General features: G+C 41.7%; 1 protein-coding gene across 1 annotated transcript; it reads left to right on the forward strand.

Annotated features, from left to right (window-relative positions):
* On the forward strand, nucleotides 1-1,657 carry LOC110624101 (expansin-A4). Its single transcript, XM_021769187.1, has 3 exons — nucleotides 1-242; nucleotides 444-762; nucleotides 1,112-1,657. The coding sequence occupies exons 1-3, from the start codon at nucleotides 104-106 to the stop codon at nucleotides 1,419-1,421; spliced, it is 768 nt and encodes a 255-aa protein (XP_021624879.1). The 5' UTR covers nucleotides 1-103; the 3' UTR covers nucleotides 1,422-1,657.
* The last annotated feature ends 13,432 nt before the right edge of the window (nucleotides 1,658-15,089 follow it).

Consider the following 15,089-nt stretch of genomic DNA (forward strand, 5'->3'; position numbering starts at 1 on the left):
GCCCTTCTCCTCACACCCCACAATTCTCAGAATTCCTCGTCTCTCTTCCCTTGCCCTTCTCTTCCTCTTTGCTTTCACGGAGCAGAAGTTAGGGAAGCAATCAATGGCTGCAATTTGTATTGTGTCTTTAGTGCTGTTTTTTACTCTTGTTGATGCTAGAATTCCTGGTGTTTACATTGGTGGACCATGGCAGAGCGCACATGCTACCTTTTATGGTGGCAGTGATGCCTCTGGGACAATGGGTACTGTAATTTTTTTGTTAATATCATCAATTTCTGGTTCATTTATGTTGCTCTGCTCTTAACAATCGAGGGTATCTGCATTTTTCATCATTGACCCATGTTTGGTTACTGCATTTCCCAAGAAAAACCCATAACATTCTCGTAATCTCGAGAAACCCATTTGCAGAAATGATCTGATTCTTTCTCTGAATTTATGTGCAGGTGGTGCTTGTGGATATGGAAACCTGTATAGCCAAGGCTACGGTGTGAACACTGCAGCTCTAAGCACAGCTCTGTTCAACAATGGACTCAGTTGTGGTGCCTGTTTTGAACTCAAGTGTGCTAATGATCCACAATGGTGCCATCCTGGTAGCCCATCGATCCTTATCACGGCCACAAACTTTTGCCCTCCTAACTATGCTCTTCCAAGTGATAATGGTGGGTGGTGCAACCCTCCTCGTCCTCATTTCGATCTTGCCATGCCCATGTTCCTCAAGATCGCTGAATACCGTGCCGGCATCGTCCCCGTTTCTTATCGCCGGTGAGAAGATCGAGCTCTTTACTTTTTGTTTACTCCCTTCTATTCCGTTTTCTCATAAAAAAAGTATTATTAATTTATTATAGCTGCAATGGATATATTTACCATGAAAGAAAGGAATATATTTCAATTTTTATTTTTGTTAAAGGTATTTTAACAGAGGAAATTTTCAAAATGTTTAATTAAATATTTTGATTTTAAAAATATTTTATTAAAATATTTTTTTGTTGAAAGGAAATATTTATCCCATATGGTTAGCAGCAAATTTGGCAATTGCTACAAGTTATATTTTAAATCTTCTGATTATTTTTAAAATACCTATGAAAATAATTAAATTTATTTTTTTTAATAGGGTGCCGTGCAGAAAGCAAGGAGGAATCAGGTTCACAATCAATGGCTTCCGTTACTTCAACCTGGTATTAATCACCAACGTCGCAGGTGCAGGAGATATAGTGAAGGCGAGTGTAAAGGGATCAAATACTGGATGGATGAGCATGAGTCGTAACTGGGGTCAAAATTGGCAATCAAATGCTATTTTGGTTGGTCAGTCACTTTCCTTCAGGATCACAGGCAGCGATAGACGCACCTCCACTTCCTGGAATATTGTTCCTTCAAATTGGCAATTTGGACAAACTTTCACCGGAAAAAATTTCAGGGTCTGATTTAGTAATTTTCCCCTTTTTAATTTTTGGATTGTTTCCTTTGGGAAAGGTTGAAATGGGGAAATGTGTGTGAGTAAGCTTTTTAAAGAGGTTCTTTTTCTAATTTTATTGGGTTTTGTGGGTAAAAGGTGAAAAAGTTAAAATGTAAGGAAGGAGCTGAGGAGGCTGCAAAAGTCAAAAGGCCCGCAGCTTTTATTATCCTTCAATATATATACATGATATTTTAATTTTATTCATTTGTTGCCCAATTAATGTGTGGTTATAGAAGGGTCAGGCATTTGGTATCCAACGGTCATTACTTAAAGGAAAATTACTATTTCATCTTAATATTATAGAAAATTTTACATTGCATATTTCATTTTGATTGCATGGTTATCTATGAATTGAAAATTTGAGAAGGAATAAAGTTTCCCTAATAAAAGGCAATTGTCCAAGTTGAGATTGAAGATGTTAAATGGAAGAGATGCTTTTAATATCATCTTTTTCTATGTTCGCACCGAAATGTATTCTTTCTTTTTCTCAAATTTCTTTAGTGGCCAATTTGAATGTCCAATAATAATAATAATAATAATAATAATAATAATAATAATAATAATATATTGTATAAATTTTAAAATTAAAAATAACTTTTTTTAATCTAAAAATTAAAATTTTTTAATAATTTTTATATTCAAATAATTTTTTTAATTAAATTTAAACTAAAATATATATTTACAAATTTAATTTGATAATAAATATATTTAAATAAATTTAAAAAAATTTAAATTCTACACTTAATTTACTGTCATTATTTAAAAAAAATTAAAATATGTAACTTTATTTTAATTTCAAGATATTTTATTTAATATTTTTAAAATTTAACATCATTAATATAGTTTGACTTTTGAGGCTTAGAGCTGTCGTCATCAGCCCATGAGAAAGGAAGGGTAGAACATGTATGTTTGTATACGTATAAGGGAAAATTTCCCATGCAGTATAAGTTAATTTGTAAGTTTAATTAATTAAAAATTAAAATACTACATCTCATAATATCTATTATAAAGTTTATATATTCAAATCAACAAAATTAATTAACAGATTTATTTTTAAAAAAAAATCCATAATAATTTATTTAAAATACTTTTTAAATAATTATATTTTTTTATATATTAATATTAAATGATTTAAAATTAATAAAAATATATATAAAAATAGTAATTAATACTATTTTGAAAATTTTAAAATAATTGATAATTTGGAATAAAAAGTTTTCTTCAAAATAATAATTATTGCAGGACAAGGTAATAACATGGTAATATGTAAGTGCTACCGTATTTTGAAAAAGTTTTTCTCTAATTCTGAATAATTATATGAGCTTTAGATTGAATGAGATGCATGCAAGAAATTATATATCTATATATAAAAGATGTTACATAATACTCGTCTAAAGTAGATAGTGACATGATATCATAAAACTGGCCGTATGGTAAAAATTTGATAAATCATACGTGATTTCAACCATAGAAAAAAAGCCCAAACGACCATAGTGAGCTATCCAAAGAGAAAATGAGATCTGAGCGCTTTAGGATAGGTAAATCTTAGGTCGGATAAAACTCGCTCTCATAACTTTAGGGTGAGACTTTTTGAGAATGTTACCGCTAACAACTGCAGTCTAGAGGATTCCTTTTATGCCTTCCAATACGAGATTCTCAATCAATTAGCTAGTGAAGATCATTTACCAACGAGCTGGCTACAACATTGTCGGATTTTCAAGAAATACTATATTTATACTTACCTTCTTATAGTATAAAAAGAGAATGATCATAAAGGCAAATGTATGTTATTCTGAAACACTACTTAAGTTCTAAGTAGTTCATTGTTTTCTTTCCATTCTTTAGTATACTGACTTAAGTATCGGAATGACTGCTGTGAGCATCCATTACCACCTCACATTCTCTTCATTGCAGGTTTAGCCAATCACAGCATAGCTCTGATCTGACCACATCATCATTTTATTTTCAGCAACATCATTTGGTTCCGTTGCCAGAAAATCCATTAAATTCTCTATGTTCATTTGGATTAAAACTGATCTTTTATCCCTTTTTTCTAAAAAAGAAATCTCTCTTTTTTATCTTTAGAAATGGTCAACAGTTCACAATTTGTTGCTAAGATTGTTACCAATGAGGATGTTATCATTTATTCCACTCTTGGTAGTGGAAAAAATACACCTTCTATTGTCAACAAGGCAAATATCAACAATCTGAACATCGAGTAAATGCTCCAGTACATCAGAAGGTTGCAGGTTATTTTCGAGCAATATAAAACTCAGAAAGAGGCATCACTCATGGCTCCCAGGGAGAGGGAGGAAGTTTCCGTAGAGACCTCAAGGACTCAGACAGAGGCAATCTAGACTCAGTCCAAAGGAAAAGACAAGTTCGAGGAAGATGCCAAGAAGGATGGAAAGAGAACAAAAAGATGGGTCAGAAGTAAGGTCAAAAGTCGAAGAAGAAAGGATATAAGAAAAACCATAAAAGTTATCCAGTCTCCCAAGGAAGGAATAGACGAGGTAAGTATAAAGAATATACCCCATTGAATGACTCACAAATGCATATTCTAATGTGGATTAGAAAAAATAACATAAAGATTAGGTGGCCTCCCGAGCTCAACCCTAAGAGAGCCATAAAATGAGACAAGACTAAGCACTGCCATTTTCATGAAGGCAATGGACATACAACAGAGGAGTGCCAATATTTGAAAGACGAGATCAAGAGGTCAGTAAGAAATGACACCCTTCAAAAGTTCATTAGAAAGAGTAGAAGAGATAGGAGACCCGAGCGCAAGGTAACAATTCTCGAAACTACCCAGTGAATTTGTGGGGGTTACTCATATATTTGTAGGAGGGCCGAGTGTTAATAGGGATGACAATAAGGAGAATATCACAGATGTCCAGCTCCTAAGTCAAATTTCGAGTCTTAAAAACAGTCAAGTCAGACGACTGAGTCTTTTATTTTATCCTTAGAGAAATATTTGTGATTTATGGTAATGCTATAAAATCATGATGCATTCTTCAAGCTTCTTTTATGATAGGAAAATCAAAATCTTTGGATGAGAGTATAGAGACAAGAACATGGGCTATAAAGCAATTGCCAAGCTAATATTCGGGCGTTGGTCCGTAGAAATAAATTCATAAAAGGCCATAAGGCCTTCCGAACATGGATCCCATATAACAGGGCATCTCATGCCAGGCCACAAGTCAATCGCCAGGCCAAAATTCGGGCGTTGGTCCGCAGAAACACATTCATAAAACGGCCACATAGCCATCCAAGTATGGATCCCGCATATACTCCGGGCATGGGTCCCGCACATAATCTGAGTATTGGTCCGCAGAAATAAATTCTTAAAAGGCTACAAAATCATCTGGGCATGGATTCCACACCATAAGGCATTTAATTCCAGGCTTGAAGGCGGGTATATGCCATGCTGACCTACCGGGTATTAGTTCCGAGGAGTTTCGAAAGCATTTAATGCCAGGCCTCAAGGTAGGTACAAGTCAGGCCGACCTACCAGGAGTTAATCCCGCTTCAACAAGAAGTTTCTAGGGCATTTGATGCTAGGCCACAAGGCGGGTATATACAAATTGACCTACCAAGTGTTAGTCCTGAGGAGTTTCTAAGGCATTTAAGGCCAGACCGACCTACCAGGTTTTACTCCCGAGAAGTTTCTAAGGATTTAATGCTAGGCCTTAAGGTGGATATAAGCTAGGCCAACCTACCAGGTGTTAGTCCCGCTTCACGAGAAGTTTCTAAGGCATTTGATGCTAGGTCGACCTACCGAGAGTTAATCCCGAGAAGTTTCTAAGGCATTTCATGCCAGACCATAAGTTGAAAATCCGTCAGGCCAGTAGATCGAGTATTAGTCCCACTAAAATAAGGTGGGTATATGTTAGGCTGACCTACCAGGTGTTAGTCCAGCTTCACGAGAAATTTCTAAGGCATTTGATGTTAGGATGTAAGATGGGTATATGTCAGGCCAACCTAACCGGAGTTAATCCCGAGAAGTTTCTAAGGCATTTCATGCAAGGCCATAAGTCGAGAATCTGTTAGGCCAAAAGAGCAAGTATTAGTCCCACTAAAACAAGGCCATAAGTTAGTCTAGAAGATCAGGTGTTAGCCCCGCTTTATAAGGTGTTTCTAAAGTATTTCATGATAGGCCTCAAGGTGAGAATACATCAGATCGACCAACCGGGAGCATTAGTCCCATCTCATAAAGAATTATAACATGTGTCACTGCTCTTACAATCACTCCCGGAAATCTAAAACTTTTTTCAATGAGGAAAATGACCAAAAGATCGTCAGGGTAAGAAAATGCTCGAAAACTCGCCATGACTGTAAAAGACCAGGAAGCTCGTTAGTGCTGTAAAATGCCAAAGAGCTCGTCAGAGTTGAGAAAATGCTTGAAATCTTGACAAGGCTAGAAAAGGCTAAGGAGCTCGCAAGGGTTAGAAAAATGCCTGGAAGCTTGTTAAGGCTGGAAAATGCTTGAAAACTCGACAAGATTGGAAAAGGCCAAGGAGCTTGCAAGGACTAAAAAAATGCCTGGAAACTCGTAAAGGCTAGAAAAGGCCAAAGAGCTGGTAAGGGTTAGAAAAATGGTTAGAAACTCGCAAAGGCATTTGATGCCTGAAAGCTTGTTAAGGCTAGAGAAAGCCCGGGAGCACGCCAAGGCTAAAAAAATTTCTGGAAGCTCACAACAACATTTAATGCCAGAAAGCTCGTCAAGGCTAGAGAAAGCCACTCCAGGGTTGGAAAATACCCGAAAGCACGATAAAGCTACAAAAGGCTTGAGAGCTCGCAAGGGATAAAAAATGCTCGAAAACATGTCAAGGCATTATTATATCACTCAGATCAATTTTTGCCAAGACAAGATCTTAAACCTAATTGGTCGGCAGGGAAACAAGAAGAAAGTAAGGAGATCATGTGCTCAGTCCGGATAAACAAGCCAAATAACCAAGATCATGAAGACAACTGTTGTAATACCCGGCTAGAGTCCGGCATCAGAATTCCTATAGTCCGGTGAAATCTCAGGTGTCAGAATCCTCTAGTAAGGTAATACATATGTTTTCTAAAGAGTTTTAAGAGTTTTTCATGTTTTAAAGTGTTAAAAGAAATGATTTTTTGAAAGGAAAAGAACCAAGGGAGTTCAGCAAGGTTCGGCCGCCGAAGGTCAGTTTCGGCCGCCGAACGTTGCATGGTTTCGGGAGGATGTTCGGCCGCCGTAGTTGGTCTGGCCAGCCAACTATAAAAGGCCAAAGGTCGGTGGAAAGGATAAGATTTTCTTTCCCTTCCCATTCACAGAGGTGAGACCATGATCTTCCTTGGGTGATTTTCATGTTTTCTCCAGATCTTTCAAAGTTTGAGTAGTTTTTGTGTGTTTTGAAGGTTTTTAGCAAAAACAGCGAAGTTTGGAAGCTTGGAGCTTTAGGAGAGGATTTCTCCATATCTCCACGTTGGGATCGTTTATTCTCTTGTTTGGAAGAGGTAAGTGAAGATCCTGAACTTCCTTTCGTGATTTTTGAAGGTTTTATGGAGTTTTTATGGGTAGTATGCATGATTAGGTTTTGGTGAGGTTTTCGAAGATTTTTGTGTATAAGCATGTTTAAGTGTTGTTTGATATGTTTGTTTGAGGTTTTAGGATAGTTTTGGACCTCTTTATGCATGATATATGGTATGTGCTAGTTGGGAGTAGTTGTTATGTATGTTGGGTAAGTTTTGGGTGAGTTTTGCATGAAACAGAGCTGGTCTCTGCCCGATGGGCAAAGCCAGGTTCGGCCGCCGAAGGAAGGTTCGGCCGTCGAACCCCTTGTGGAGGCAGTTTCGACTGCCAAAGCTTGCCCCCGAAAGCTAGGCTTTCGGTTTAGGAAGAGACTTTCGGCCGCCGAAAGAGGAAGTTCGGCCGCCGAAAGTGCCCGAGTTTCGTCTCTGGATGAGACTTTCGGCCGCCGAAGGTGCTGCCGAACATGCATGAGTTTCGTCTCTGGAGGGGGGTTTCGGCCGCCGAACCTGCCGCCGAAAGTGCCCTGTCCAGCCTTCTTTTGCATGTTTTATGTGATTGTTTTAGGATCTTTTAGAGGGTTTTTGGGGGAGTTTTTAGAGATGTTCTTGAGTTAGTTTGGTCCCTCATTTGAGTCCACCTGTGTAGGAACGGACCAGAGGAATCAGGGAGGTCAGCAGTGAGCACTGCTTCAAAACCTGCAGAGTCAGTACAGAGTCAGCCAGAGGTGAGTGGAACTAAACTTAATGTTTTAATATGAGAAATGAATATTTTTATCATGTTTCATGCACCATGATTATGCAATAGGTTGACTGCATTAGTGTACACGAATATGGCGCATTGCATTTTTCCATGTACTTGGCACTGTTCCTTGTACATTGTATTGTTGTGGGATGGACATAGGATGACTCATTAGCCCTCACATCAAGACCTGAGGAGCCCCATCGAGGGCCGGGCACAGTAAAGTCCTGAGGAGCCTCTGAGAGGGGCCGAGCACATTGTACTCCGGTACTATTGATTGCATAATAAAGACCTGAGGAGCTCCTTTGCGGGCCGGGCACAGATTAGAGGGAATTTTGAGTCAGTCCATCTGAGATGGGTGATTACTTGTGATGTGATGCATTCCATGAGAGCATGATTTATCACCTGTTTTATTACATGTTCTACTCACTGGGCTAGTATAGCTCACCCCTCTCCCATAACCCCAGTTTTGCAGGCTCAGAGTTCAGAGGGAAGTCAGCAGGGTACAAGAAGAGTTATGTAATAGCTAGTGTGGACATGTAATTGTATAGAGATAGTTTATATTGTACAGTGTATAGAGTTGTGCTTGACTTATAAGAGTTGTAATCCCTTTTGTATATACATGGTCTGTTTATGAAAATGATTTTATTGTATATGTATGAAAAACCAGGCTTAACAGGATATGGCCCGCCTAGAGCAAGGATGAGAGCTCTAGCAGGGGTTTTATAGTACAGAGATAGAGTATGCACAGGTTGAGCCTTGGAACAGAGAAAAGTTTTAATTTTTACAGAAAATGTTTGATCATGTATGGGATTTCACAGGTACACAGAGTTCACAGCAGGCTTGCTACGGGTCCCGGCGGCCTTAAGCCGATCTGGATCCTAGCGCCGGTAATAGTTCAGTTTCCGGGCTGTTACAGATTGGTATCAGAGCCTGGTTCACATGGTCGGACCTATATAGATAGAGTCGGGCTCATAGAGGTTATAGTTGGTCAAGCACCATAGGAAAACATGTCCACTAGGATAGGATGTCAGTCCAGTCTTTATGATGATGTGGAATGCCATGATTCATGCATGTGCATTATATTATATGTGATGTATGCTGGAGGTTCATGTGTTCCCACATGGACTATATGTTGCTGATGTGTTATGTTATGTGCTGTTTTCCAGAGAGTTAAGATGCGAGGAACTCATCGATCCGCAAGATTGACTGGAGTCCCACCAGAAAGTGAGGGTACAGCTGCTCGTCCTCCTGCATTGCCAAGGGCAAGGACTCACAGGTCAAGCAGGGAAGGAACGTCAAGAGACCCTAAAAGGTCTTCTGACGAGAGCAGAAGGGGTATAGACAGAGGAGGAAGGTCAGAGGAAGAGAGAGATGCTATGGATGTTGACCAGAGCAGAGATGAGAGTATGGGTATAGGAAGGACGGAGGAAGGTATGGGGGAGTCCCAAGGAGGCGCTCAGGGCTCGGGGTATCCGATGGGAGGTACGTCGGATTACTCCAGCTTTGCTCCATATCCACCCTATATGCCCTACATGCCTTATCCTTCTTTTTACCCACCTTACCATATGTATCCACCCCCACCTTTTCATCCAAGTCCAGCACACCCTGAATCTAGAGAAATAGTACCTCCACCACCACCACCTGAATCAGTAGCCCCTGTTGTGGAAGCACAGCAACCCAGTTCTTCAGGGGGAAGTAAGGTGAAGATGACAGAGTACTTAAAGTTGGATGCTCCTAAATTCAATACGGGAGACGATCCTTTTGAGTATCTCAGTGCAGTCAGAATGATAACAAGTGAGTTGGGAGCAGATGATAGCAGAGCCATTGAGATGGCAGAGTTCACATTAAAGTGCAAGAAAGCAAGAGAATGGTTTAAGAACTATGTGGACCCCAGAATAGACAGTATGACTTGGGAAGAGTTCGCCAATGAGTTTGCTGGGTGGGCTTTTCCTGACAGTTCCAGGGAAAGGAAGGTCGTAGAGTTTGAACAGTTGAGACAGACAGAGGACATGAGCATTGACGAATATACAGATAAGTTCCTGGAGTTGTTACCGTTTGTGGGTCAGACTTATGATACTGATCAGAAGAAGGCAAGGAGATATGCCACAAGGCTTCATCCCAGGTATTTCTCCTTGATCCTTCCAGCAGAAAAAGAGAGTTTCCACTCCATTGTGGATGCAGCCAGAAAGATGGAGGCGAGTGCCATCATACAGGGAACAGTGAAGCCGCAGGTGGCACAGTCTTCGGGTTCTAAGGCCCCCAGTACAGCAGGTTCTGGCAGTAAAAAGGGAGAGAAGTTCAAGTCTAAGAGAGGAAAGTTCTGGAACAAGATTAGATCTGGTCTGGGAATGGGTAGTGGCTCCAGCTCTGGCGCAGACAGTCCAGTATGCAAGAGATGTGGGAGACTGCACAGAGGAGTTTGTCGGCTGGGATCTACAGCCTGCTATAGATGTGGACTGGAGGGACATATTGCACGAGAATGTCCTCAGGCGACCTTAGTGGCACCATCCCAGCAGATGACCTCAGGCAGTGTAGCACAGCCAGCAGCTTCAGCCGTACCACAGAGCAGTGGCAGAGGAAGAGGAAGAGGGTCATCCTCTTCATCAGGGATGGGTTCCCGAGGTGCAGGTCTGTCAGCCCCAGCACGGATTTTCACCATGACTCAGCAGGAGACAGACACTTCGAACACAGTGGTGTCAGGTAATCTCATCATTGGGTGTTCAGAGGTGTATGCTTTGATAGACCCCGATGCTTCTCACTCTTTCATTGCTTCTAGAGCCGTATAGAGATTGGGTTTGATAGTCTCCGAGTTAGAGTGTCCTCTTTGGGTTAGTGGACCCAAATGTGACCCATCATTGGCAGAGTCAGTCTGTCGGTTCAGTCCAGTGTGCATAGAGAGTAGATACCTTCCAGCTGACCTTGTGGTTCTAGAGTTGACAGATTTTGATGTCATTCTAGGGATGGATTGGTTATCTACATACAGTGCTACCTTGAACTGCAGGGACAAGGTAGTCAGTTTCAGAGACCAAGATGGGTCAGAGTGTGTCTTCAGAGGAGATAGGAGGGGGACATCTAGAGGTGTGATATCAGCCCTTCAGGCTCGTAGATTGTTGAGGAGGGGTTGTCAGGGGTTCCTGGCTCATGTAAGAGAGCTAGACAGTCAGGTTAGGGAACCATCCTTAGTACCAGTTGTTAGAGAGTTCCCAGATGTGTTTCCTGAAGAGCTTCCAGGACTACCACCTGATAGGGAAATAGTGTTCGAGATAGAGTTGATGCCTGGTACTAGACCGATCTCTATCCCTCCCTATAGGATGGCACCAACAGAGCTGAGAGAGTTGAAAGAGCAGTTACAGGAGTTGGTAGATAAGGGTTTCATCCGCCCGAGTACCTCACCTTGGGGTGCTCCAGTATTGTTTGTCAGGAAGAAGGATGGATCTCTTAGACTTTGTATCGACTACAGACAGTTGAACAAAGTCACTACCAAGAACAAGTATCCTCTACCCAGGATCGATGATCTATTCGACCAGCTGGCAGGAGCAGGTTGTTTTTCTAAGATAGATCTGAGGTCCGGACACCACCAGTTGAAGATCAGGGAAGAGGATGTACCCAAGACCGCTTTCAGTACCAGATATGGGCATTATGAGTTCCTAGTAATGCCGTTCGGGTTGACTAACGCCCCTGCAGCATTCATGGATCTTATGAACAGGGTTTTCAGAGAGTACCTAGATCACTTTGTGATTGTCTTTATAGATGATATCTTAGTGTACTCCAGGGATGCAGAGGAGCATGCCCAGCATCTGAGGATAGTCTTGCAGACTTTGAGAGAGCATGGCTTGTATGCCAAGTTCTCCAAGTGCGAGTTCTGGCTGAGGAGCATTTCTTTCTTGGGGCATGTAGTATCAGATGAAGGCATAACAGTAGACCCCAAGAAAGTAGAGGCAGTAGCCAACTGGCCAAGACCCACCACAGTGATAGAGATCAAGAGTTTTATGGGTTTGGCAGGCTATTATAGGAGGTTCGTTCAGGACTTCTCGAAGATAGCTGCTCCTATGACCAGACTGACCAGAAAGAACCAGAAGTTTGTATGGTTAGAGGAATGTGAAGAAAGTTTTGAAGAGCTGAAGAGACGGTTGACTTCAGCACCGGTGTTAGCTCTGCCGATCAGTGATGAAGACTTCACAGTGTTCTGTGATGCATCCCGAGTGGGATTAGGTTGTGTGTTGATGCAGAATGACAGAGTGATAGCTTATGCTTCGAGATAGCTGAAGAAGCACGAGCTGAACTACCCGACACACGATCTTGAAATGGCAGCTATTATCTTTGCACTTAAGATGTGGAGGCATTACCTTTATGGGGTAAAGTGTGAGATCTTCACGGATCATAAGAGCCTGCAGCACATCTTGAGTCAGAAAGAGCTGAACTTGAGGCAGAGACGGTGGGTGGAATTGCTCAGTGATTATGATTGCAAGATCCAGTATCATCCGGGAAAGGCTAATATTGTAGCTGATGCCTTAAGCCGGAAGTCACTTGGCAGTTTATCCCACATTACAGTAGAGAGAAGGCCGGTGGTGAAGGATTTCTACAGGCTCATGGAAGAAGGGTTACAGTTAGAGTTATCTGGTACAGGTGCTTTGATTGCACAGATGAGAGTTACACCCGTGTTTTTGGAGCAAGTGGCTCTGAAACAGCACGAGGACCCTGAGTTAGTGAAGATTGCCAGGACTGTTCAGTCAGGCAACAGTGCAGAGTTCAGATTTGACAGTGAGGGGATTCTTCATCACGGGAAGAGATTGTGTGTACCAGATGACAGCAGTTTGAAGGAAGACATTATGAGGGAAGCTCATAATGCAAAGTATAGCGTTCACCCTGGAGCCACCAAGATGTATCAAGATCTGAAGAGAGTGTATTGGTGGCCAGCCATGAAGAGAGAAGTGGCACAGTTTGTGTCAGCCTGCGAGATTTGTCAAAGGGTGAAGTTAGAGCACCAGAAGCCGGCTGGGATGCTTAACCCACTGCCGATTCCAGAGTGGAAATGGGAGAACATAGCCATGGATTTTGTAGTGGGGTTACCGGCGACGTCCAACAGGCTAGACTCCATCTGGTTGATTGTGGATAGACTGACTAAATCTGCTCACTTCATTCCAGTCAGGAGTAACTACTCTGTGGACAAACTTGCGCAGGTGTATGTAGAAGAGATAGTGAGGCTGCATGGAGTTCCAGTGTCGATAGTATCAGATAGAGGACCTCAGTTCACCTCCAAGTTTTGGCGGAGTCTGCAAGCTGCTATAGGCACAAGATTGGATTTCAGCACTGCTTTCCATCCACAGACAGATGGTCAGTCAGAGAGGACCATCCAGACCATAGAAGATATGTTGAGAATGTGTGTGTTAGACTTTGGCGGTTCTTGGAGGCAGCATCTACCTCTGGTGGAGTTTGCCTACAATAACAGCCATCATGCTAGCATAGGGATGGCCCCTTATGAAGCTCTGTATGGGAGGAAGTGCAGAACGCCTGTTTGCTGGGAAGAAGTGGGAGAGAAGACTCTTGCAGGGCCAGAGATTGTAGAGATTACCAGCAGGCTAGTGCCTATCATCAGAGAGAGAATCAGAACAGCTGTTAGCAGACAGAAGAGATATGCAGATGTCCGTAGGAAGCAGATAGAGTTCCAGGAGGGGGATATGGTATTGCTGAAGGTGTCTCCAATGAAAGGAGTGGTTCGCTTTGGAAGGAAGGGTAAGCTAGCTCCACGGTACATTAGTCCCTTTGAAATCTTGCAGAAGATCGGGAATGTGTCGTATAAGCTGGATTTACCTGTTTCTATGGAAAGAATCCATCCGGTTTTCCATGTTTCCATGCTAAGGGAATTTATGTCAGATCCGGGCAAGGTTCTCAGTGAGCCTGATGTAGAGATCTTAGGAGATCGCACCTATGTAGAGGCTGTGCGGATCATTGACACCCAGATCAGGAAATTAAGAAATAAGGAGATTCCGATGGTAAAAGTCCTGTGGAACCACCATAATCTTGAAGAGTGCACTTGGGAGACACGGGAGTCTATGCTCCAGCAATATCCCTATCTATTTTAAGGTTAGTTTTCCCCTTTTTGTTTGTGTTTATGTGTTTAGATGTTTGAGGAACATTCGGGGACGAATGTTCTTAAGGGGGGGAGAATGTAATACCCGGCTAGAGTCCGGCATCGGAATTCCTGTAGTCCGGTGGAATCTCGGGTGTCAGAATCCTCTAGTAAGGTAATACATATGTTTTCTAAAGAGTTTTAAGAGTTTTTAATGTTTTAAAGTGTTAAAAGAAATGAGTTTTTGAATGGAAATGTAATACCCGGCTAGACTCCGGTATCGGAATTCCTACCGTCCGGTGGAATCTCGGATGTCGGAAACCTCTAGAAGGGTAATATCATGTTTTCATAAAATATTTTCATGTTTTTAATGGTTTTTAGTAAAAAGAAAATGAGTTTGTGAATGAAAAGACCATGGAGGCTTTTCAAGGTTCGGCCGCCGAAACTCGAAGTTCGGCCGCCGAACATTTGAGAGTTTAGGAGGGAAGTTAGGCTTCCGAAAGTTGGCTCAGGTTCGGCCGCCGAACCCCAGGTTCGGCCGCCGAACCCCATGTTCGGCCGCAAAACTTGCATGAGTTTAGGAGGCACTTTAGGCCTCCGAAGGTGGTCTGGCCAGCCCCTATATAAGAGCTCAATCTCCGAAACGGGCGAGTTTTCTCTCCATTTTCGACCACGGTGAGTTCTTGCCCTCCCATGGTTCGTTTTTAATGATTTTCCTCCGATCTTTCATGTTTTAACAAGCTTTATGTCGATTTGAAGGTTTTTGAACAAAAAGGAGCAAGTTTTAGAGCTTGGAGACCCAAGGAGTTAAATCTCTCCCAACTCCAAGTTAGATCGCCTCTACTCTCGATCTTCAAGAGGTAAGAGTCGATCTCTAGCTTACATTATGTTTTAAACAAGTTTTATGCAAGTTCATGGGGTAGAATGGCATGTATAGGTTTATATGAGTTTTTGAGTTAATGTTGTTTGAATGAACAATGTATGTTGGATGTGGATGTTTGATGTGTTGTAGATGGGGTTTAGGATAGTTTGGAGCCCCTAGGAGCTCGTATGCTTGTGTATTGACAGAGCGCATTTTAGGCCATATTATCATGATCTTAATGATGTTTATTTGCACAGTTTCTGCCTAATTTGGTTGTTTTGTTCATGTTCTACAGAAACTAGGTGTGAAAAGACATTCTGGAGAAAATGTGGTTAAAACTGCCAAAAAGTGCCAAATATGGAAAGTTCCAGAAAAGGAAAGTTTTCATATATGGAAAGTTCCAAATAAGGAAAGTTTCATATATGGAAAGTGCCAAACAAGGAAAGAGTCAAAGAGCGCAGCC

Source organism: Manihot esculenta, chromosome 10 (genome assembly GCF_001659605.2).
Source record: "Manihot esculenta cultivar AM560-2 chromosome 10, M.esculenta_v8, whole genome shotgun sequence".
Classification (NCBI taxonomy): Eukaryota; Viridiplantae; Streptophyta; class Magnoliopsida; order Malpighiales; family Euphorbiaceae; genus Manihot; species Manihot esculenta.

Bases quoted from the DNA above. Each gene is read 5' to 3' on its own strand.
- LOC110624101 (XM_021769187.1), top strand. From the start codon at position 104: ATGGCTGCAATTTGTATTGTGTCTTTAGTGCTGTTTTTTACTCTTGTT. The intron at 243-443 runs GTACTGTAATTT...ATTTATGTGCAG, and splicing joins TGATGCCTCTGGGACAATGG to GTGGTGCTTGTGGATATGGA. The intron at 763-1,111 runs GTGAGAAGATCG...TTTTTTTAATAG, and splicing joins GTCCCCGTTTCTTATCGCCG to GGTGCCGTGCAGAAAGCAAG.